The 24,124-nt window shown below is 43.6% G+C and overlaps 1 protein-coding gene across 2 annotated transcripts in view; it reads left to right on the top strand.

The window, feature by feature from the left end:
- VOPP1 (VOPP1 WW domain binding protein) overlaps nucleotides 1-24,124 on the top strand; it is a 196,897-nt gene that overhangs the window by 61,098 nt on the left and 111,675 nt on the right. The window contains exon 1 of one of the 2 annotated variants that reach the window (XM_030189999.1): nucleotides 18,204-18,250. The exons of the other annotated variant lie outside the window; for it this stretch is intronic. Coding sequence (XP_030045859.1) covers nucleotides 18,230-18,250 — 21 coding nt within the window. The 5' untranslated portion in view covers nucleotides 18,204-18,229. Of the gene's footprint in view, nucleotides 1-18,203; nucleotides 18,251-24,124 lie in introns of those variants that run through there. 2 annotated transcript variants of the gene reach the window in all.

Genomic DNA, 24,124 nt, shown 5'->3' with positions numbered 1-24,124 from the left:
CTCCCAACCTGGTTTGTCTTCAGTGGGTCTTTGCTGAGGGAAGGAGGAGAGGGATTCCAGTACTGAAAATAACTCGTGTGGTAGACATTAGTGCACTGCATATCAAAATGTATGGTAAGGAAACGTAGTTAATCTGCAGCAATGCAAAGAAGTTTTGAACCTTGTGCTGATATGTATTGTGTAAGCACAACACCAGAAATATTCCGCCAGATCTGAGGCAACTTCTGAGGGGAACCAACCTGACCCTGTAGCTTTCTGCATCAGCCTTGTAGTTTACTGCCCCCCTCCCCAACATGGCATGATCCAACCTGACAACCCCTTTCTACCCTGGGACTACTGTCAAGGTAGGTGAGGTATGTGTTTTATTTTGTGTGGGTAGCACTCACTTAAGAATGTATGTTTTTTTTCCCTTTCATTATATTTCTGCTGCTGCCTCGTTCTAGGGCTTGGCCTTTCTTGGTTCTCAACAAATTGTGGATTTCAGGGAATATGGGAATTAGTCTAATTTTTCTATATTGATTTTTCTTTGAATTATGGTTGTTTCTTGTATTCCCTTTTCAGTGTTAAGTGGATTCTTGACATAACAATTACAAATTATCTTTTTGGATATAAAATTAAAGTATGCACATAATTTTCCTTTGTGGCTTTGGTGGATTTTCAAAACAAAAATACATAAGTACCTTCACTTGGTAAATTACTCCAGGGATCTTATGTATTTACAGTTATACCTGCTCTTTACCCTGCTCTTTTCTGGTTTAATTTACAAATACAGGGCCAAATTTTCAAAACCATGCATGCAAATGCAACCCTCCCCCAAAATGATTTCACCCACTCCAGGCAAACCTAGCTATGTACATGGACTGCATGTGCATAACACTCTAGGCCTAACTTTTACAACAGCCTATTTTCACGGGCTGTGTTTAAAGCATTGTATGGTAAAAAATGATGATCAATGAATATATATTAAAATCTAAATCTAATAATCATAGCAGTATAATAATAACTCTGTGTATATAACTAGATGAATATTAAGGGAACCACTGCTCGAAACCGAGTGAGAGTCCTCTGTTGCTGCCAGTGGGGGGGGGGGGGGGGGGGGGGGGCAGTGCTTCAATATTGTGCTTTCAATTACTAGGTTCCCTGGAGTCCTGCAGAGCTTGCCTGCCCCTCCCTATTGAAAAGCGATAGTGAAACAGCACCCTCTACTGGCAGGACTGTAGATGGAGGACTCCGCTCAGCTTAGAGGGAAAAGTGCTCTCCTGCCCAGTTAAACCCTTTTGAATATCGACACCTATCAATTTAGCTTCAGCATTTTATTTCTAAGAACGCACAAAGAGGTATACTGTGCCAGACATTGTTGCTCAGCATTCTGTCAGCAGTTGCTCAGGTTTTTCTCCAAGGCAGCTGCTGCAGCGCTCTGTTTGGAAGTCTAGGGCAGTGCTTCTCAGCCTGCTAGTCAGGTCTTCAACATTTCCAAAATGAGTGTGCATGAGATAGATTTGCATATTCATTGTGGGTATCCTGAAAACCCAAGAGGCTGGCTGTGCCCCGAGTACTGGGTTGAGACGCAGTGATCTAGGGTACTGTGTAAATGCTATGATAGTCAATGGAATCTCCAGATTTTTCTCCAAGCTGACTCGGACATATTAATGCTTTCTAAAAATAGGAGTTGCTATGGGCATGAAGTGGGAAAAAGCCTTTCTGACACCCAAAATTTTAAATATATGTCCTGACAGCTTTGCCAAGTTTAATAGAGTTCATGTGAGCAGCATGTCTGACTCTTATGCCTGTAAAAAAACTAGTTCCACTCAGTACCATTGCTTAATACATTTATACAGTGGTGGAAATAAGTATTTGATCCCTTGCTGATTTTGTAAGTTTGCCCACTGACAAAGACATGAGCAGCCCATAATTGAAGGGTAGGTTATTGGTAACAGTGAGAGATAGCACATCACAAATTAAATCCGGAAAATCACATTGTGGAAAGTATATGAATTTATTTGCATTCTGCAGAGGGAAATAAGTATTTGATCCCCCACCAACCAGTAAGAGATCTGGCCCCTACAGACCAGGTAGATGCTCCAAATCAACTCGTTACCTGCATGACAGACAGCTGTCGGCAATGGTCACCTGTATGAAAGACACCTGTCCACAGACTCAGTGAATCAGTCAGACTCTAACCTCTACAAAATGGCCAAGAGCAAGGAGCTGTCTAAGGATGTCAGGGACAAGATCATACACCTGCACAAGGCTGGAATGGGCTACAAAACCATCAGTAAGACGCTGGGCGAGAAGGAGACAACTGTTGGTGCCATAGTAAGAAAATGGAAGAAGTACAAAATGACTGTCAATCGACAAAGATCTGGGGCTCCACGCAAAATCTCACCTCGTGGGGTATCCTTGATCATGAGGAAGGTTAGAAATCAGCCTACAACTACAAGGGGGGAACTTGTCAATGATCTCAAGGCAGCTGGGACCACTGTCACCACGAAAACCATTGGTAACACATTACGACATAACGGATTGCAATCCTGCAGTGCCCGCAAGGTCCCCCTGCTCCGGAAGGCACATGTGACGGCCCGTCTGAAGTTTGCCAGTGAACACCTGGATGATGCCGAGAGTGATTGGGAGAAGGTGCTGTGGTCAGATGAGACAAAAATTGAGCTCTTTGGCATGAACTCAACTCGCCGTGTTTGGAGGAAGAGAAATGCTGCCTATGACCCAAAGAACACCGTCCCCACTGTCAAGCATGGAGGTGGAAATGTTATGTTTTGGGGGTGTTTCTCTGCTAAGGGCACAGGACTACTTCACCGCATCAATGGGAGAATGGATGGGGCCATGTACCGTACAATTCTGAGTGACAACCTCCTTCCCTCCGCCAGGGCCTTAAAAATGGGTCGTGGCTGGGTCTTCCAGCACGACAATGACCCAAAACATACAGCCAAGGCAACAAAGGAGTGGCTCAGGAAGAAACACATTAGGGTCATGGAGTGGCCTAGCCAGTCACCAGACCTTAATCCCATTGAAAACTTATGGAGGGAGCTGAAGCTGCGAGTTGCCAAGCGACAGCCCAGAACTCTTAATGATTTAGAGATGATCTGCAAAGAGGAGTGGACCAAAATTCCTCCTGACATGTGTGCAAACCTCATCATCAACTACAGAAGACGTCTGACCACTGTGCTTGCCAACAAGGGTTTTGCCACCAAGTATTAGGTCTTGTTTGCCAGAGGGATTAAATACTTATTTCCCTCTGCAGAATGCAAATAAATTCATATACTTTCCACAATGTGATTTTCCGGATTTAATTTGTGATGTGCTATCTCTCACTGTTACCAATAACCTACCCTTCAATTATGGGCTGCTCATGTCTTTGTCAGTGGGCAAACTTACAAAATCAGCAAGGGATCAAATACTTATTTCCACCACTGTATGTAATGGTATCTCTTACCTGCATTTTTCTATATAATTACAGTTTCATCATATTCTGAAATAACCATCAGATGTCAAGGGATTACTTCTTGTTCACAACCACTTATAAACAAAAAGCAGTGGTTTTTCTATCCAGTGAATCTCATTTGTATGCCACACTGCGGGAAACCCACATCCAACTAACATTCTTGCCTCAACTGTATTTTATTATTTAAGTCTCTCTTTTTACCCGGAACATGGAAGAAATGTTTTCTAAGCACATATGGACGGGTGAGGAGATAAACGAGCATCTACTTGATGAACTCATGAAGCACACTGCACCTGGGAAGCTCTGTTACCTAGAAACCTTTAGAGAAGATGGTTAATGTCAGTTCTGCTGTGCTTCATGTTAAATACCGGACCTCTCCGCACAGAGAGACAGCTCTAAATTGGCTTTTAAATGGACATAGAGCTTTTGATGGATCAGAGAGTTCCCTCAGCTCCTACATTTGTCGGAAGGCTGGAGCGCCCCTGTAGAGCCAATGCACGTCCTTCATTTCCTTTTAAAACTCGATCTGACAAACAAGAGCAGCTAAAACAGACAGCTTCCATTCTGAGCTAATTAATGGAACAGCCTTTCAGTCAGACCTGCTACTGAGACACACACACATACAGTAATCCCTTCAACCTTGGAAAAACCAGACACTCCTAGGGCAGAAACTCCAAATGTTAGCATTCATTTAATCTAAAATGGCAATCTAACAAGCCGACAGCAGTCTGTATTTAGGTGCCAAGATGTTAAATGAGGGGAGTAGCCACCGTTGAGCAAGGCCTGCAAGTCTGGGGCCCACAGGAAGAGGTCACCCTCTGCTAGATGGAAGTATAATTTTTGAAAAAAAAAATCTGAGACAGGTGGCAGTGCTGCGAGGTGAGAGCAGTACACCCTGCAGTTACCTCTACCAGTGCTTCTGCCACACTGCCCCTTGATTCTAGTCTTCATCTAGGGGTTGGTATTTGGACAGTCTGGCAAGTTTTATGTAGGAGAGACTAGCAGCCGGCACAACAAAAAACTAGCTAATGTAAGTGCTGGTTTTCTGCTGAGCGCCTACTACTACTACTACTACTATTTAGCATTTCTATAGCGCTACAAGGCATACGCAGCGCTGTACAAACATAGAAGAAAGACAGTCCCTGCTCAAAGAGCTTACAATCTAATAGACAAAAAATAAATAAAGTAAGCAAATCAGATCAATTAATGTGAACGGAAAGGAAGAGAGGAGGGTAGGTGGAGGCGAGTGGTTACAAGTGGTTACGAGTCAAAAGCAATGTTAAAGAGGTGGGTTTTCAGTCTAGATTTAAAGGTGGCCAAGGATGGGGCAAGACGTAGGGGCTCAGGAAGTTTATTCCAGGCGTAGGGTGCAGCGAGATAGAAGGCGCGAAGTCTGGAGTTGGCAGTAGTGGAGAAGGGAACAGATAAGAAGGATTTATCCATGGAGCGGAGTGCACGGGAAGGGGTGTAGGGAAGGACGAGTGTGGAGAGATACTGGGGAGCAGCATAGTGAATACATTTATAGGTTAGTAGAAGAAGTTTGAACAGGATGCGAAAACGGATAGGGAGCCAGTGAAGGGTCTTGAGGAGAGGGGTAGTATGAGTAAAGCGACCCTGGCGGAAGATGAGACGGGCAGCAGAGTTTTGAACCGACTGGAGAGGGGAGAGGTGACTAAGTGGGAGGCCAGCAAGAAGCAGATTGCAGTAGTCTAAACGAGAGGTGACAAGGGTGTGGATGAGGGTTTTGGTAGAGTGCTCGGAAAGAAAGGGGCGGATTTTACGGATGTTGTAAAGAAAGAAACGACAGGTCTTGGCGGCCTGCTGGATATGAGCAGAGAAGGAGAGAGAAGAGTCAAAGATGACCCCAAGGTTTCGAGCTGAGGAGACAGGGAGAATGAGAGAGCCATCAACAGAAATAGAAAACGGGGGGAGCGGGGAGGTGGGTTTGGGGGGGAAAATGAGAAGCTCGGTTTTGGTCATATTTAATTTCAGGTGGCGTTGAGACATCCAGGCAGCAATGTCAGACAAGCACGCTGAAACTTTGGTTTGGATGCAAGGTGAGATATCAGGGGTAGAAAGGTAGATTTGGGAGTCATCAGCATAGAGGTGGTAGGAAAAGCCATGGGATGAGATTAATGAACCAAGGGAAGAAGTGTAGATAGAAAAGAGGAGGGGACCAAGAACAGAACCCTGAGGTACACCGACAGGCAGAGGGATAGAAGTAGAAGAGGATCCACCAGAGTGAACACTAAAGGTGCGGAGGGAGAGGTAGGAAGAGAACCAGGAAAGGACAGAGCCCTGGAATCCAAGTGAGGACAGGGTATCGAGAAGTATGCTGTGATCGACAGTGTCAAAAGCAGCGGAAAGATCAAGAAGAATGAGGATGGAATATTGACCTCTGGATTTAGCCAGTAATAGGTCATTGGAGACTTTAGTAAGCGCAGTTTCAGTTGAGTGGAGAGGGCGAAAACCAGATTGTAATGGGTCAAGAATAGCATGTGAGGAGAGAAAATCAAGGCAGCGGCGGTGAACAGCACGCTCAAGTAATTTGGAGAGAAAAGGAAGGAGGGAGATGGGTCGGTAATTAGAGGGACAAGTAGGGTCAAGTGAAGGCTTCTTAAGGAGAGGTGTGACCACAGCATGTTTAAAGGAAGCAGGGACAGTCGCAGTGGAATGAGAGGTTGAGAATGTGACAGATAAAAGGAATAAGAGTAGGAGAGATGGCATTAAGAAGGTGGGTGGGAATGGGATCAGAGGAACAGGTGGTACATTTTGAGGAAGAAAGGAGAAGTGTAGTTTCCTCAATAGTAACTTCAGGAAAGGAGGAAAGGGAATGAGGGGAAGGAGAGAGAGGGGAACGGACTAGTGGAGGGAGAGCTGGTGAGGTAGAGAAAGCAAGGTTTATCTTTTGAACCTTGTTGTGAAAGAATTCAGCAAGGGTCTGAGGAGATAATGAAGGGGGAGTTGGGGGAGGGGGCACCTTGAGGAGAGAGTTCGGGGTTGGCTCTCTCCGCTCTGTCTCTTCCCTACTTACCAGCCAACCCTACTACTGTGCTGTTGCAGCCTCCTCAACCTTGCCTGGACCTGCAGCAGTGCCAGAGGTAACAGAAAGGAAATGTGGGGCCTTTCTCAGTCTGTGTGTGTGCTAAAGCAAAGTCTCAGCTAATTCCCGTCCCCTCCAATGCAGACTCCTTGTTTTCTGTAGGGAGTGGGATGTGTCTGAAGCTTTCCTTTTGCATACTCACAGACTAACTGAAGCATCACATTGTCCTTTCTATTACCATTAGCGCTTCCATGTTGAAGAGGTCGCAAGAGCACAACAGTAGGGTTGAAGGAAAGGAGAGAGATGCTGATGAACTTTGAGGGAATTTGACTGCTCAGTTTGAAATGTGTGGGTGAGCCTGGATTGGGCCTTGCCTGGGAAAAGTTGGAGGAGAACTGGGGTTGTATGCGGTAGGACTGGTAACACAGACAAAGGAGGAATAGGGAGACATAGGGGAGATGCTGGATAGGTGAAAATAGGGAGAAGATGAGATGATGGACACATTGTGGGATTATGGAGATGGGGGAAATGCTGGACACACAGAAGGGGATAGGGAGATGGACATGATAGAAGAATAGAGAGATGTGGAACATACTAGGCATGGAGGGAACAAAAAGCAGTGGGTTTTCTATCCAGTGAATCTCATTTGTATGCCACACTGTGGGAAACCCACATCCAACTAACATTCTTGCCTCAACTGTATTTTATTATTTAAGTCTCTCTTTTTACCCGGAACATGGAAGAAATGTTTTCTAAGCACATATGGACGGGTGAGGAGATAAACGAGCATCTACTTGATGAACTCATGAAGCACACTGCACCTGGGAAGCTCTGTTACCTAGAAACCTTTAGAGAAGATGGTTAATGTCAGTTCTGCTGTGCTTCATGTTAAATACCGGACCTCTCCGCACAGAGAGACAGCTCTAAATTGGCTTTTAAATGGACATAGAGCTTTTGATGGATCAGAGAGTTCCCTCAGCTCCTACATTTGTCGGAAGGCTGGAGCGCCCCTGTAGAGCCAATGCACGTCCTTCATTTCCTTTTAAACTCGATCTGACAAACAAGAGCAGCTAAAACAGATAGCTTCCATTCTGAGCTAATTAATGGAACAGCCTTTCAGTCATACTGGGACATACTGGACAGTTGAGGGAATAGGAAGATGGGGGGCATACTGGACATGGCGGGGAGGAGAAGAATAACAGGATAGGGAGATCCTGGACTTAAAGGAGGGATTAGAGACAGAAGGGGAGATACTGGACACAGGAAGATAGGACAATAATGAAGATGCTGGACAGTGGAATAGAGAGAGGAGGGAATACTAGACATGAGGGAAATAAGCTGGATGCAGGAGGATATAAAAATAGTGAGGAGGGGCTGGTCATAGGGGAGGGAACAGCAAGACAGAGAAAGGATACTGGATATAGGGAGAATTGGGAGATGCTAGATAGAGGGGAAGGGGAGAGAGTTTAGAGTTAATGAAAGACTGGGGAATAGGCTAGGGTAGGAGAGAGTGATAGGGAATGGGAGGACTGGGGTGAAGGAAAAAAGAAAGTTGTAGATAGGTGCTGTAAAAAGAGAGAAATTAAGGAGTGGTTCGTAAGAAGTGAAATGTGGAAAGAGAAGTGGAAAAATAACTGGAAGAAAACTGAAATGAAAACCTTAGTGTTAGAGAGGGATGTAGGAGAGAAAGTGAAAACAGGAGGGGAGAGGAGAAATGATAAATGTACAGGACAGGAGACCAGAAAAGATGGACAGGGGAAAGCCAAAACCAGAAACTAGGACTAGCAGAATCAGAAAAATAAAATGACCAGACAATAAATATAGAAAAAAATAATCTAATTTTCAATTTTTTTTAATCTTTATTAATATTTTCAATAATTCACAAACCAATGTGACTTAGCAATCCATCATCAATTCAAAAGAAAAAACTTATTAACGCAAAAAACGTAGGGAAATGATACAAACATTATTTTCCGTCCACCGTTAAAGAGAAAACGTTTCCAAGAAAAGGAAAAAGAAAGATAAGCAAAATTAGAAATTAACACACATTTACCATATCTGTGCTCAAACTCCAGCCTACTATGTGGGAGGGCATGCAACTATCACTTTAACTCTAGCTTCCAAAAATTCTTTAAGCTGTTTAGGGTCCATAAATTGAAATTGTTTACCCTCAAGCATTACTTGACATATACAAGGAAAACGTAAAACAAAGTTTGCTCTCAAGGCCTCGACTCTGGGACGCAGTTCCAAAAAGGCCTTGCGCCTCATTTGTGTTGGCCTAGAGAGGTCAGGATAAATTCTAACCTTAGAACCCATAAAAGCCTATCCAAGTGTCGTAAAGAAAGTCTTAATACAGCGTTCCGATCTGGCTCAAGCACAAAAGTGACCAGCATAGTCGTCCTATGAGTAATAACTTCCAACGAACTTTCCAGGAAGGAAATAAGATTCATTTCTTCACCCATCTCTCGCCTTGGGGGATCTCCCAAGGTCCCCACAGTATTCTAGATGTAATATGCCCGAGTTATGGGGGGCAATGAGTCTTTATCCATTCCTAGAATGTCTATCAGATATTTTTTCACCATCTCGATCGGAGGAATTAACGGAGATTTGGGGAAATTAAGGAATCGAAGGTTAAGTCTTCGTGCCTGATTCTCCAGATATTCCAAACTTTTGTGCAAAAAGTTATTATCTTTGATCAAAGCAGGTTCCAAAGTCCCCATTTCTTGGATTTTGGTATCCACTTTCTCAATCTTAACGGACTGCTGTGCAGTCACTTGTGCCTGTATCAGAACAGCTTCTGAAAGAGTTTTAATATCATTTGAATTTTCTTTTAGCATAGTTTGCATCGAGAAGTGGGTGTTGTATACCATATCCCACAGTGACTCAAGCGTCACAATAGTGGGTTTACTTATTCCACCTGTTGGTAAAGGGGAATGAGGTGGGGGCCCTGAACGAGAGAGTTTAGAGACAATGTCCTGTGGCAATACCTTTAAAGCCAATTCAGCCGAAAATGCTTGGTCCTGGGTCTCACTCTGATTCGCTGCAGTCCTCCCCTCTAACAGCTGCGAATCCACCCCTTCGGTGTCCGTTTCTGGTAGGGCTGCTGCGAAAACCTCACTCCCCGGCTGTGGTGGAGCCCTGCATTCCCCGGGGCTCAGGGAAGCCCCATCTCCGCTTCCAACTGACGTCAACGCGTCAGTAGCTGTAGAAGGAGTCGATGTGCACAGAGGTCCCGGTTGCAGTGTCGGAAATTGCAGAATCGACTGCTTCAGCGTCGAAGCGGGTCCAGGAGCCGAGGGAAGCTCCTTTACCTTCCCCCTCCGCTTTCCCATCGCGAACGAGGGGGCGAGGGTACCGCTAGTAGCGTCTCACTGCAACAACTCCGCTGAGCAAACACAGGTACGAGCGTTCAGTAAGCCATCTTGGAAACAACCCTAATTTTCAATTTTGTGATTGGAATATCAGTTTTTGCAAGATACATCTGCTATCTTTATTTTTTGCACAGTACAAGGGGAAATGATTTTATGTTTCTGATGTACTACATGTACATCAGAAACATAAAATCATTTCCCCTTGTACTGTGCAAAATATAAAGATAGCAAGAGTCAGACTTATTGGGGTTTCATTTTAATTTCTGCAACATATTTCTATTTTTAGTTTGTGGTCTGTTTTGTTTTTATTTGTCGAGGGTCTGTTTGTGTTCTGTGTCTGACTATGGCTGGGTATTCTCTTAGCATGGAGTTTCTATTTAAAGATCTGTAGAATCTGTCTTATTTAATTTTCCCATAGTTGTACTGATGACCTAGGGTCCACTGTACTGCCTTTCCTAGATAGTTTCTTAGTTATATGAGTTTTGGAAATTATGCTGGAATTGTAGATTCGCTCTTGGCCCTGAGTGAGTGTTTTTCACAATAGGCCTGGTACTGAGAGTGTTTATGTTGTTTTTATTGAGATTGCACTAGATCTAGACATTTGTTTTGTAAGGTAAGATTTATGGGGAAATGTCCTAGCTCTGTTCTACACCCATTGTTGAGGGAGGTGACAAGGAGTTATGTGGTTGTACAATATATTAGAATCAATATCATATTGAGAAAGGGACTGTGGCTTATTGGGGGCTGAAGGGGGTCATTTCTTGTACTCGCCCCTTCAGTGTAGCTTGCAGGCACTGAAGTCTACACGTCTTCACCCACTAAAGTTATTTGTTGGAGGCAGGGCAGTATGGGATGAAAAAGGCTAGGACATGGGCAGCAGCAAATAGTGGGTTTTTCTCTTTGAAATAGTTGGCAACCCTACTCTTCATCTCCTTCATTTGGCTGGGTAGCAGTTAAAGTACTTGAGCACTTCTTCTCAGGTTGCCATGACATGAGGCTAAAGTCTTGCGACATGAGCATTGATCTCACACTGATCATTGTGATACTCAACTCTGCAGCAGCTTGAGATGAAGTTCTCAAGCATGTTATCTGCTGCCCAGACACATGGAGGGGGTGGAGATTGGGGGTGAAGTGTAGGTCTGTATACATGAGAGCCTCCCCCATCCACCTACCTGCTGGCTCCGAGTCCTTATGGAAGAGTAGGCACTGTGTGGGCTCTGAGGCAGACTTCCTGTCATAGGGGGGTGGAACACAGCAGCACTTCTGTGCAGTTCTGTCTTTACAGTGCTCACTCTTCTGGAAGGACTCGGAGCCGGAACAGGAGGAGGTAGGAGAGCATTGGAAGCTGGGAGGGAAATGGAAGAGATGAGGTGTTGGCCAACTGGTGGAGTGGAGGTAAGGTTACAAAGGAAGGGGAGATGCTGGCCATCAGGGCGAGTTCTAGCACTTGCAGGCCCTGTGCAAACCAGTTTGTGGGGTCCCCACCTAGCCATGCCCTGTGCCCGCCTATCCCTACCCCTGCCTAGCTCTGTCCCCACCCCGCCTAGCCCCACTCCTTCTTAACCCCACCCCACCTAGCTCTGCCCCCGCCTAGCTCTGTCCCCACCTAGCTCCGCTCCTGCCTAGCGCTGCCACTTGTTGATAAGATGTGTTTTAAAATTTGTATTTATGAAATTTCAAATAAAGACAAATCAAGCAAAACTTATACAGAAAAACTCATTCAAATAAGCACAATGCAATCATAGGAAACCTAGTATTAACTAGTATTAAGCAATGAAAATGAACTGAATAATTTCTGGTTAAGTCCACTACAATTAGGAGTTCCAATTTTTTATAATAAAGAAGAGAATAAAGGAAAAATATTAATTTTATGTATTTATTTGTTACATTTGTATCCCACCTTTTCCCACTTATTAGTAGGCTCAAAGTGGCTTACATAGTTCCGGAGAGGTGGTTACAGACTCCGGTGTGAACAAATACAGTAGAGGGGTACTATTACAGTGACAAGTACAGTAAAGAAGTATCAGTAAATAGGTTGGGGTGATTCAGACAAAATGTTAGGGTGTGATCATGCGTCGGAGTTGAAAACTGTCCGTTTCCTGACTAAAATGCCATATTTCATTATTCGGTATTTATGTCAGATACTGTGGGGTATGCCTTATTGACAGGTGAGTTTTTAGGTTTTTTTCAGAATTCTAGTGATTATTCGTAGATTAAGAAATGATCCAGGTATATGGGCAAAGTACTTTAAAATTCCCCCAGTACTATAAATCACCAATATGGAGAGGCAACACCGGAGATCTCCTAGTAGCCAAAAAAGATGTCACGTGCACAGGTTCCCAAAAAGGCATAGTTCACTAAAGACAAAATGTACAGGTAGCAAAATTTTCACTAAATCATCTATAGCAAGCCAAAGAGTATTTAGGGAGACCTCAGCAGGTAGGAACGCAAAGAGGAACAACCTCATCTATGAAAAGGCAGCACTGTAAATATTACTGTAGATATTACACCTGACCCTAAAACCCCAATAAACTAGTGAGAAAACAGAACGAATGGGACTGCTACAGATTTCTACACAAAAACTTCATGTTAGCAGAATAATGCACCTTGCTCACATGTGCAAAACACAGACAGACCATCAACAAATATGAAACAAGGAATCACAGACTAGTAAGAGATACGAAGGCAAAAATCTGAACTGGAAAACTTAAGGAGTCAGAATCTACATACAGCAATACTAGAGAAACAAATGGAAGATCAGAGATGCGTATTTCCCAAAGCTGACATGTTCCAACTGATAAATTCAAAATAATTTTTTTCTAGCTTTGTAGTCTGAGCATTTTATTTTTCCATTCGATTTGGTCCGTGTCTCTTCTGCTTTCCCTGGATCTCCTGTCCACTTGACATTTCTTCTCTCTCCATGTCTGTCTCCTACGTAAGTTATGGTCAGTTCGTGATTTTGTAGATAATGTGGCTTTGCATACTCTTTATCATGCCTACATAGCTACATGTATTGATTACTGTAACGTTATATATGCTGGTCTTTTCATTTTCCAGTCTTAAGAGATTACAGTCTCTGCAGAATATTGCCGCATACTTTTTCTGCACAGCCAACCATCGGGACTCGGTTACTCCTCTTTTTCTGCATTTACATTGGTTGCTGGCACGATTCTGCATACAATTTAAAGTTTTGGTTTTAGCTTTCAGAGCACTGCGTGAGGGTACTCCTGATTATCTATCATGTTGCACTATCCCTTATATTCATGCAAGATGTTTACGGTCCCTCAACGATCATAAGTTGGTACTTCCTTCTCCTCAGGCGCATTGGGAAATTACACATGGTTTGGCTTTTTATTTTTTTGCCCCACATCTTTGGAACAATTTTCCCTCCAGTTTGCGAATGAAGTCCTCCTTAAAACAATTCAAAATTAATTTAAAAGCACACCTTTTTACTCTGGCCCTTGATTTGTAATTAGTTTTGTTTCTTTTGTGTGGTAACAGTGATTAGTCTCAGAGGTATTAGAATTATTATGACTTTTAACCTTGCCTTTCTAAGCACTTATTGATTGGTGTTTCTTTTCTATGTGTGTTTTTCAGTTTTGTCTGTTTTTAAAAATGTTATAAAATGCTAAGATTTGGCTTTGCCATGAATTGGCGATCAATCAAAATCCGAAGAAACATAAACATATCAGGACTGTGTCACAATCCATAGGCAAACTTGAATCATTGTTGTCTTACACTATTTTCTTTATTCGAACTATTTGCCTGTTTTTAGTAACTGCACTTCTTTTGTACATTTTATTCGACTGGGGAGAGCCCAGTAAAGGGGTTTTTAATTGTATCTAGCTGGAACTCCTGTGCCTTTTGTTTGTTCATTAAGGGGTCCTTTTACTAAGCTGCAGTAAGCACTAGTCTGCTTACTACAGCTTAAAATGTTCAGGTGCCCGCTGTAAAGTTAGCATCGGCGCACGCTACCCATGTGCTAAAAAAATATAGTAACATAGTAGATGATGGCAGATAATGACCTGTATGGTCCATCCAGTCTGCCCAATAATATAAACTCATTGCATATGGTATGAATTGATCTTGATTTATCCTTGCCGTTTTTTAAGGCATAGACCGTAGAAGTCTGCCCAGCACTGACCTTGTTCTAAAATTTCTGAAGTTGTTGTCAAAGCCCTTGAATAGCTCCACTCTAGCCCATCCAAATCTTCGATCAGCTTCGATCAGGGCACAGACCGTAGAAGTCTGCCCAGCATCGGCTTTTCTACGTAATCTCTGCTATGCTTCTTTGGATCCAATCCTTCTAAGCAGGATTCTTTTGTGTTTGTCCCACGCATTTTTCAATTCCATTACTGTTTTTATCTCTACCACCTCCTGCGGGAAGGTATTTGAGGTATCTATCACACTCTCAATGAAAAAATACTTCTTGACATTATTCCTGTATCGGCCCCCTTTCAACCTCAATTCATACCCTCTGGTTCTACCATCTTCCCGTCTCTGGAAAAGGTGAGTTTGCGGATTAATACCTTTCAAATATTTGAATGTCTGTATCATATCACCCTTGTTTCTCCTTTCCTCCAGGGTATACATGTTTAGGTCAGTAAGTCTCTCCATGTACGTCTTGCAGGATGTCAGACTCACAGAAACAGAACGAAGCCTTGCGCCAGAAGAAGAGGACCTCGGTTGGGGTCCCCCGCCAGCAAAAGTAGCCGACAGCGGGGGAGGGTTGGCGGCGGGAGGGGGGTCGAGAGGGTCATCGGCAGAGGGGTCCACGGCCAAATCTTTGGGGGCCCAGGCCCCCGTGGCCCAACGTAGTTACGCCACTAGTTTGGAGACCCCTTCTCATGGTTTCTACATCCTCTAGCGTATCCACTCTATTGGCTGTCTTTGTGTCCACCGCAAAAAGGAAAACTTTTCCTTCTAACCCTTCAGCAATGTCTTGCACATATATATTAAACAGAATCGGCCCCAGCACTGACCCCAAAGGCACTCCACTACTCACCTTCCTTTCCTCCAATCTGATTCCATTTACCACCACTCTCTTCCACCTGTCGGTTAACCAGTTTCCATTCTTAAGTTTAGCTCTCTCAACTTATTTGCGAGTCTTTTGTGACGTACTGTATCAAAGGCTATGCTGAAATCCAAGTAGATCACATTTATCGTACGTCCTTCATCCAGTTCTTTTGTCACCCAGTCGAAGAAGTCACTCAGATTCATTTGACAGGATTTTCCTTTGGTAAAGCCATGTTGCCTCAGATTCTGTAATCCATTGGCTTCTAGAAAGTCAACTATCCTTTCCTTCAGTAGCGATTCCATTATTTTTCCTACCACCGACATGAGGCTTCCCTGGCCTGTAGTTTAATCACCTCGCTCATCTTTCTGTTTTCCCACATCATTTATAAATATGTTAAATAGCACCGGTACAAGTACAGATCCCTGCAGCACTCCATTATTCACCTTCTTCCACTGAGAAAAATGGTCATTTAACCCTACCCTCTGTTTTCTGTCCAATAACCAATTCCTAATCCAGAGAAGGATATTGCTTCCTATCCCATGACTTTTTAATTTTCTCAGGAGTTTCTCATGAAGAACTTTGTCAAAGCTTTCTGAAAATCCAGATACACTACATCAGCCAGCTCACCTTTATCAACAGCGGTAGATTTTAAATCACCAAGCAGCGAAAATTGTCGACATTAACCGATATGTGACATTACATGGAGTGACAATAGGTGGAGTAAATCCTTGTTAATTACAATGGGCATTGACCAGGGATAAAAAAAAAGGTGTGATATTATGCGGGGTGTGATATTAACCATTGTGACATTAAATGGGTTTGACTATATATATATATATATATATATATATATATATATATATATATATATATATAGGCATGTACCACACATTTTGGCCATCTTTCACTTTGTCTGTATTACTCTGGTGTTTACTGGTTCACAGAAAAAATATATTGCAAAAAAGTATTAGCAATTTTTTTTAAAGCCTTTTAGTCCATAAATTGTCTTCTTTTTTTTCTCACCATCTGTGTTTGGGAGTCTGCTCTTTTCACAGATGGCAGCTCATCCTCCCTCAGGCTGGTGGTTTGCTTCTTTCAGGCCCTAGTGCAGTAGTCACAGTATAGATAAGAGACCACAGAGTCTGTTCTTGATAATTGGCACAGGTGCTGCTGCCGGGTACAGGCTGGTGCAGAAGAAAATTGGCTGTGCTCTGATAAAACCAGAGGTCTTTTCAGCAGGCCAGAGCTGAGAAACAAAGCCGAATTTCCTTGGCCTGACTGACTAAGCTGCGTGAAACCCTGGAATATCTTTGGCCGATATAAACATAACTGGCCAGCGCATGCACACTAGCCTGTACACGGACGTTGAAGAGGTATTGTTAAAGTACTTTAAACAGACCTGTTGCTTACAGAGATTTCTGAATGACTGGCTAAAGAGATGGGATTACCTGAATGGAAATATTCCAACGGATTCCTTGAACACTTGAAAAAGCACTATAACATCATGTTCAAGGTTGCTGCTGGCAAGTGTGCTAATGTTGAACAGGAAGCAATGAGCGGTTGACAAAAATAATAGAGGGCTACAGACCCAATGATGTGCCAACATGGATGAACCTGGTGTCTTTTACAAACTGTTACCAAGCCGAAGGCTGTGCTTCAAAAAAGAGAAGTGCCATGGCTTATAACTGCCTCACAGCTGCAATTTGCTGCAACATGTCTGGCACTGACAAGTGCCCACTGTAAATCACAAAATTTGCGCAGTTTCAAGAACCTTAAAAGCCTGCCGGTGACCTACAAGCAGTGCTTTTTTTGTGCTGGTACGCAACAGTACGGCGTACCGGCACCTTTTTTTTTGCCCTGCACTTCCTCTCAGTCCCCCAGGGGCGTGGTGTGCTGGAGCCGGCTCGCAAGAGCTCTTGTGAGCCGGTTGTTGTGGCAGGCGAGCCAGCGGTGAGTGAGGTAAGCATGGCAGGAGGGCACCACAAGCCATGCTTACCTCATCTCCCGCGCTCTGGGGGGTTTAAATCGCCGTTCATCATTTACCTCTGCAGCAGCCGCAGTGAAAGGCCATCTGTCTCTAGCCTTCCCTTTGTTTCCAGTCAATGTCCCGACTTCTTCTGACGTCATTTCCTCTTCCCGCGAAGGCGGGACACTGACTGGAAACGAAGGGAAGGCTTAGGCTAGAGACAGACGGCTTTTCGCTGTGGCTGCTGCAATGGAGGCAAGGGAGCGAGGAGAATCGCTGGGTGGGTATGGATGCCTGGAGGGGTGGCAGGGGAGCGAAGGGAATCGCTGGGTGGGTATGGATGCCTGGAGGGGAGGCAGGGGAGCCAAGGGAATCGCTGGCTGGGTATGGATGGCTGGAGGGGGGGGCAGGGGAGAGAAGAGAGTTGCAGGACATGGATGGAGGAGAGGGAAGGGAGAGAGAAGAAATGCTGGACATGGATGGTGGGGAGGGAAGAATGAGATGAGATGAGGGAAAAGGAAGAGAGGAGAAAAACTGCACATGGATGAAGAAAATAGGCAGACGCTGGATCCAGTGGACAGCTTTTACTTATGGATGTAGGACAAGAAATTAAGAAGAAAGGCGGAAAGTAAAGAAATAAATGGAAAGGAAGCCCTGGAAACGGAGTTAAGGGAACAGATAGAGAGCAGCAGAATCAGAGACTGGGACCAATATGGAAAGAAAAACAGTCACCACACAACAAAGGTAGAAAAAAATCATTTTATTTTAATTTTAGTGTTTGAAATATGTCCAATTTGAGAACTTACATCTGCTGTCTTATTTTGCACTGGGTATACTGGAGCTGTTACAGCTTACAGAAATTATTTATAATGAAAAAAATCACGTTATTTTGTTCTCCTATACTAGTATAATATTTTCAATGATGTCTGTTTATATGCGCCATAGCTGGTATAAGGGGTGTGGCTAATATGGGTGTGGCTAACATAGGCGTGGAGCCATATGTGGTGACCCCGCCCATAATGAGTACCGGCACCTTTTTTTCTACAAAAAAAGCACTGCCTACAAGGCAAATAAACATGTATGGAGACGGGAGAACTGTTTGAAGATTGGGTGGTTTCATTTAACAAAAAAATGAAACAAAGGAAGAGGAAGGTCCTGTTATTTGTTGACAGTTGCCCAGTGCATGCCAACATTAGTATCCTGACTGCAGGAAAGCTAGTCTTTCTGCCACCAAACACAACCAGTGCGATTCAACCTTGTGACCAGAGTATCAGCTATGCATTCAAGCAACAATACAGAAATTGTGTGGTACATTCCTCATGCAATGGAACAGAAGCGATGAGCCAACATTGATATCAAAGTTGCCATCGACTTCATGCATGCTGCATGGAATTCAGTTAGCCAGGCAATGATCATCAACTGTTTTTTCGCAAAGGCATTTGACAAAGTACCTTATGAAAGACTCCAGAGGAAATTAGAGAGTCATGGGAAAGGAGGTAGTATTCTATTGTGGATTAAAAACTAGTTAAAAGATAGAAAACAGAGAGCAGGGTTAAATGGTCAGAATCCTCAATGGGTAGATAGTTAGGTTCCCCAGGGGTCTGTGCTGGGACCGTTGCTTTTTAACATATTTATAAATGATCTAGAGATGGGAATAACTAGTGAGGTAATTAAATTTGCTGACAACACAAAGTTATTCAAAGTTGTTAAATCGCAAGAGGATTGTGAAAAACTACAAGAGGACCTTACGAGACTGAGAGACTGGGCATCCAAATGGCAGATGACGTTTAATGTGAGCAAGTGCAAAGTGATGCATGTGAGAAAGAGGAACCCGAACTACAGTTACATGATGCAAGGTTCCACATTAGGAGTCCTCGCCCAGGAAAGGGATCAAGGTGTCATCATTGATGATACGTTGAAACGTTCTGCTCAGTGTGTGGCGACAGCTAAGAAAGCAAATAGAAATATGATGGCAGATAAAGGCCAAATGGCCTATCCAGTCTGCCCATCCTCTGTAACCCCTAACTCTTCCTTTTCCTAAGCGATCCCAGATGCTTATCCCATGCCTTTTAAAATTCTGACATGGTCTCCGACTCCACAACTTCCACCGGAAGGCCATTCCACGCTTCTACCACCCTTTCTGTGAAATAATACTTTCTTAGATTACTCCTAAGCCTATTCCCTCTTAACTTCATCGTATGCCCCTTCATCTCTCTATATATAAAACGCACCTCCAACGTTCTAATGAAGCCTCAGCCGGAAACTTGAGGTGGCATAGATATCCGATTTAGTGTCTGCCCACCCTCGCGTCACAACATGCTGACGTCGAGGGCGGAGTGCTGACACTGAACGAATGGCATCGCCTCGCCAACCAGTTGCTCGGCGGCCTGCAGCGGTGAAGGCGGCTCTGCACCAGCGAGAGCCAACGGTCTGCGTCCTCCTCTCCTGCTCCGCTGTCTCCTGCAGCCGTTACCATGGAGGACTGTCAGGCAGGCGAGAAGCTCTACCGGGCCGAGTACGCCAAGAGCGGCCGAGGTTCGTGCAACAAATGCGGACACAGCATCGCCAAGGACTCGCTGCGACTGCCCATCATTGTGCAGGTAGGCGCGCGCGCTGCAGCACATGGGGGTGGGGAGCAGGACTCACATACCGGCGATCACGCTGATCACTCAAAACCTTGCTAGCGCCCGTTTCATTGCTTTCTGAAACGGGCCTTTTTTACTAGTAAGTATATAAGTATTACAAAAAATCAGGAAGATCAAATCCAACCAACCAAGTTAAACCTTAAACTCACTATAGTAAACTTGGGTTCAGAATAATTTATCTTTTTTTATATATATATAAATGCACTTTAAAAAAATGCTAAAGTGTTTTAAATTGTTTTAAATGTGCTCAGACCATACCGTTTACACCCATTATATCCCCAAGAGGAATATGTGGTGGTATCACAATGGAACCATCATTGCACATGTGATGTTCCACCTCCTAATATTTGTGTATGTACATACAGCTGCGCCCAAGTAGATCTTACTCACCGATGTATGCGTATATCTATAATACATATGTATAAGTCATGAACTACTCACATTAAATATTGTTAGACTTGAGCTCAAACCTCCGCCCATAAATTATGGTACATTCCATATTACCTTCTGATACATGGATAATAAAACATACAGTTCAACGTTTGTTTAAACCTAAAGGAGGAATATGTTAATACATGACACCCTGATCTCTCTTCCCCCACATATCTTACACAAACCAACCCACAATGCGATATACACACATATTCACATAATTATTTCACTTCCCTTGGGGTATATTGTGCTCGTGCTTGTGCTTCATTAAAATCACATATCATTCATCCATTCCAATCTTGCCATCAAAATAACTGCTCCCTTTAACTCTGGCCGAGTTTCAAAAGTCTTCATCAGAAAGGGAAACTAAAAATAGAAACACTCTTTTACAAACAAACCACACTTACAGGGTGAAGTATACACTCACAATGCTTCAGACATAGACCAATACTTCTCGCCACCCTGGATGTGGTGGCGTTATATACTAATATCCCTCAGGATGAAGCATTGAAGATCATTGCTGAGTATTTGTCTCCACTATGTATCTCAGGAGAAAAAATACAGTTGCTTAACCACATGAGTGAGTTGGTCATCAAGAACAATTATTTCATGTTTGAAGGTCGGTACTTTCATCAGATTAAAGGGGTAGCGATGGGGGCAACTGTTGCCCCCTCTGTGGCGTGTCTTTACATGACCAGATTTGAAAATAGGTTCATCTATCCTTCCCCTTGGATGAGAAAAACGCTTATGTGGAAGAGATACATTGACGATATTCTCCTTATTTGGGATGGTACAGTAGAGGAGTTACAACAATTTGTAGCTTATATTAATAATGTTGATGGACATATGAGCTTTACTGTGTCCTGGAGTTATAACATCATAAACTTCTTGGATGTCTCCATCAAGATAGAAGGAGGAAGGATTGGCACTTCGATCTACAGAAAAGAAACAGATTGTAATATGGTGCTCCATTATTCTAGCTTCCACCCCAGACATTTGCGTAATAATATTCCAGCAGGTCAAATGTTGCGGCTAAAGCGGATATGTTCTGAGAAAGTGGATTTCAGTAGACAAGCGGCAGATATGTGTCAGCGGTTTAATCGACGGGGGTATCCTGACCAAGTTGTCCGCACAGCATATAAGAGAGCATCTAGTGCGGACCGTCAGTGGCTTCTTCATCCTACTGTTCAGGAGGAGAAAAAATCTCTAGTATGTGTTTTACCTTTTTCTAGGATGTCTAATAATATTAGGGAATTGATTTATAGGCATTGGCACATTCTAAAAGTGCACGCACCCTTTCAAGAATTTCCCTGTTTTGCATATAGCAGGGCACAAAATTTGGGGGAAATCCTCTCCAGACCTAGGGAGGAATCTCAGGAACATCCGGGACATTATAAATGTGGGGGGTGCTTGTACTGTAGATATGTGCAGGAGGGGGATACAATTAAGCCCCCCCCCATAATAAACAGGTATTTCACATGCAAAAGAGAACAGACTGTAATTCTCAGGGGGTTGTATACTGTATATGGTGTCCGTGTGGGCTTTTTTATATTGGTTATACAACTAGAAAAATCAAGATTCGGATTGGGGAACATGTCAGTAACATCCGTATATGTAAGCCTGAGGCTCCTTTATCTGGACACTGGCAGGAGTATAATCATCACATTCAGGATTTATGTTATACAGTGCTGCTTCATATTGAATTGACCAGAGGGGGCAATTTAAGTGAAATTCTAGCCCAAAAGGAGCAGCGTCTAATATTCTCCTGGAACACTGTTCATCCTTTGGGATTGAACAGGGAGGTGGAGTGGCTTTGACTGGTGTTAATTTGACCCCCTGTGGTATTACAATTGTTTCTGTGCTTTGGTATTCATGTTTAAGGGCTGTAGGCTCAGGAGGGTTTAAGAAAGTTTTAAGAAAGTTGCTGTTACTTTAAGGGAAGCTGTTTCCAGCTGGTAAATGTTAAGGCCAAAGCTTCATTAATTCAGGTACTTAAGGAGCATGGGAGCATGAGGTCAGACGCTCTCCCTGGAGTGAGGAAGGATTCCAGAGGCGATCTCACCCGGGGGATTTATGATGCCTGCAAATTGGTTTAAAAGATTAGTATTGTGAGTTATTTTGTTTTAATATATTGAGTTTGTCTGAAGCATTGTGAGTAACATAGTAACATAGTAGATGACGGAAGAAAAAGACCTGCACGGTCCATCCAGTCTGCCCAACAAAATAACTCATATGTGCTACTTTTTGTGTATACCCTACTTTGATTTGTACCTGTGCTCTTCAGGGCACAGACCGTACAAGTCTGCCCAGCACTATCCCCGCCTCCCAACCACCAGCCCCGCCTCCCAACCACTGGCTCTGGCACAGACCGTACAAGTCTGCCCAGCACTATCCCCGCTTCCCAACCACCAGTCCCGCTTTCCACCACCGGCTCTGGCACAGACCGTATAAGTCTTCCCAGCACTATCCCCGCCTCCCTACCACCAGCCCCGAGTCATCACCAAAGAGCAAGCACCCTGCACTAAAGGGCAACTGACTCATCTTCTTCAAAGTCGCATCTACACCCAGTGGCAAAGCCACAACCAACGGCAACCCCTGACTTCACCTCTGAGCAGAAAGCCAGATAGACCAGATCATAGTGTATACTTCATCCTGTAAGTGTGGTTTGTTTGTAAAAGAGTGTTTCTATTTTTAGTTTCCCTTTCTGATGAAGACTTTTGAAACTCGGCTAGAGTTAAAGGGAGCAGTTATTTTGATGGCAAGATTGGAATGGATGAATGATATGTGATTTTAATGAAGCACAAGCACGAGCACAATATACCCCAAGGGAAGTGAAATAATTATGTGAATATGTGTGTATATCGCATTGTGGGTTGGTTTGTGTAAGATATGTGGGGGAAGAGAGATCAGGGTGTCATGTATTAACATATTCCTCCTTTAGGTTTAAACAAACGTTGAACTGTATGTTTTATTATCCATGTATCAGAAGGTAATATGGAATGTACCATAATTTATGGGCGGAGGTTTGAGCTCAAGTCTAACAATATTTAATGTGAGTAGTTCATGACTTATACATATGTATTATAGATATACGCATACATCGGTGAGTAAGATCTACTTGGGCGCAGCTGTATGTACATACACAAATATTAGGAGGTGGAACATCACATGTGCAATGATGGTTCCAGTGTGACACCACCACATATTCCTCTTGGGGATATAATGGGTGTAAACGGTATGGTCTGAGCACATTTAAAACAATTTAAAACACTTTAGCATTTTTTTTAAAGTGCATATATATATATATAAAAAAAGATAAATTATTCTGAACCCAAGTTTACTATAGTGAGTATATAAGTATTGCCACACTGGGACAGACCAAACGTCTGTCAAGCCCAGCATCCTGTTTCCAACAGTGGCCAATCCAGGTCACTAATACCTGGCAAGATCCCGAAAAAGTTCAATACATTTTATGCTGCTTATCCCAGAAATAGCAGTGGATTTTCCCCAAGTCAATTTAATAATGGTCTATGGACTTTTCCTTTAGGAAGCCCTCGTTCCAGAGCTTTACTTCAGTTGAAAAGGACTCACTTCCTGTACATTAATGCCCTTGAGATATTTAAATGTCACTCTCCCTCCTCTCTTCCAGCATATACATGTTGAAGTTCATAAGCTTGTCCCTATATTTTTTGTGTTCAAGACCGCTTACTAATTTTGTAGCCACCCTCTGGACCGACTCCATCTGTTTATATCTTTTCGTAGGTGTGGTCTCCAGAACTGCAAACAGTACTCTAAATGGGGCCTCACCAGAGACTTATACAATGGCACTATCCAGGGCCACCGAGAGACTGGGCCCCGCTACCCCCCCCCCTCCACCCGACCCCCTCTGTCTGCCACCGGGCCAGGCCCCCTGCATTGAAATCACAGCGCCTCTCACCTCTGTGTGAAAGCGCTGCAGGCTGCAGATCGCCTCCCTTCGGGCCTCCTTCCCTCCGGGGACACAATTAGTAGGGGGGTGGTCTATTCAAGGACAGTAGCCCAATAGAATTGAAGGTTTAACTTTTGGAGTGAAGAATAAATCAGTTCATTGAGAAACCTTGTGGGTTACCCCAACCTGGAGCCAGTCTGAACCTTGACTCCCTGCATTAAATGCTAAGAAGAAAGCACAGGGGTCGCCAGTTTGGACTACAGTT

Source organism: Microcaecilia unicolor, chromosome 1 (genome assembly GCF_901765095.1).
Source record: "Microcaecilia unicolor chromosome 1, aMicUni1.1, whole genome shotgun sequence".
Classification (NCBI taxonomy): Eukaryota; Metazoa; Chordata; class Amphibia; order Gymnophiona; family Siphonopidae; genus Microcaecilia; species Microcaecilia unicolor.
The sequence above is the reverse complement of the archived record's forward strand: the minus strand, read 5'-3'. Positions and strand labels throughout refer to the sequence as shown.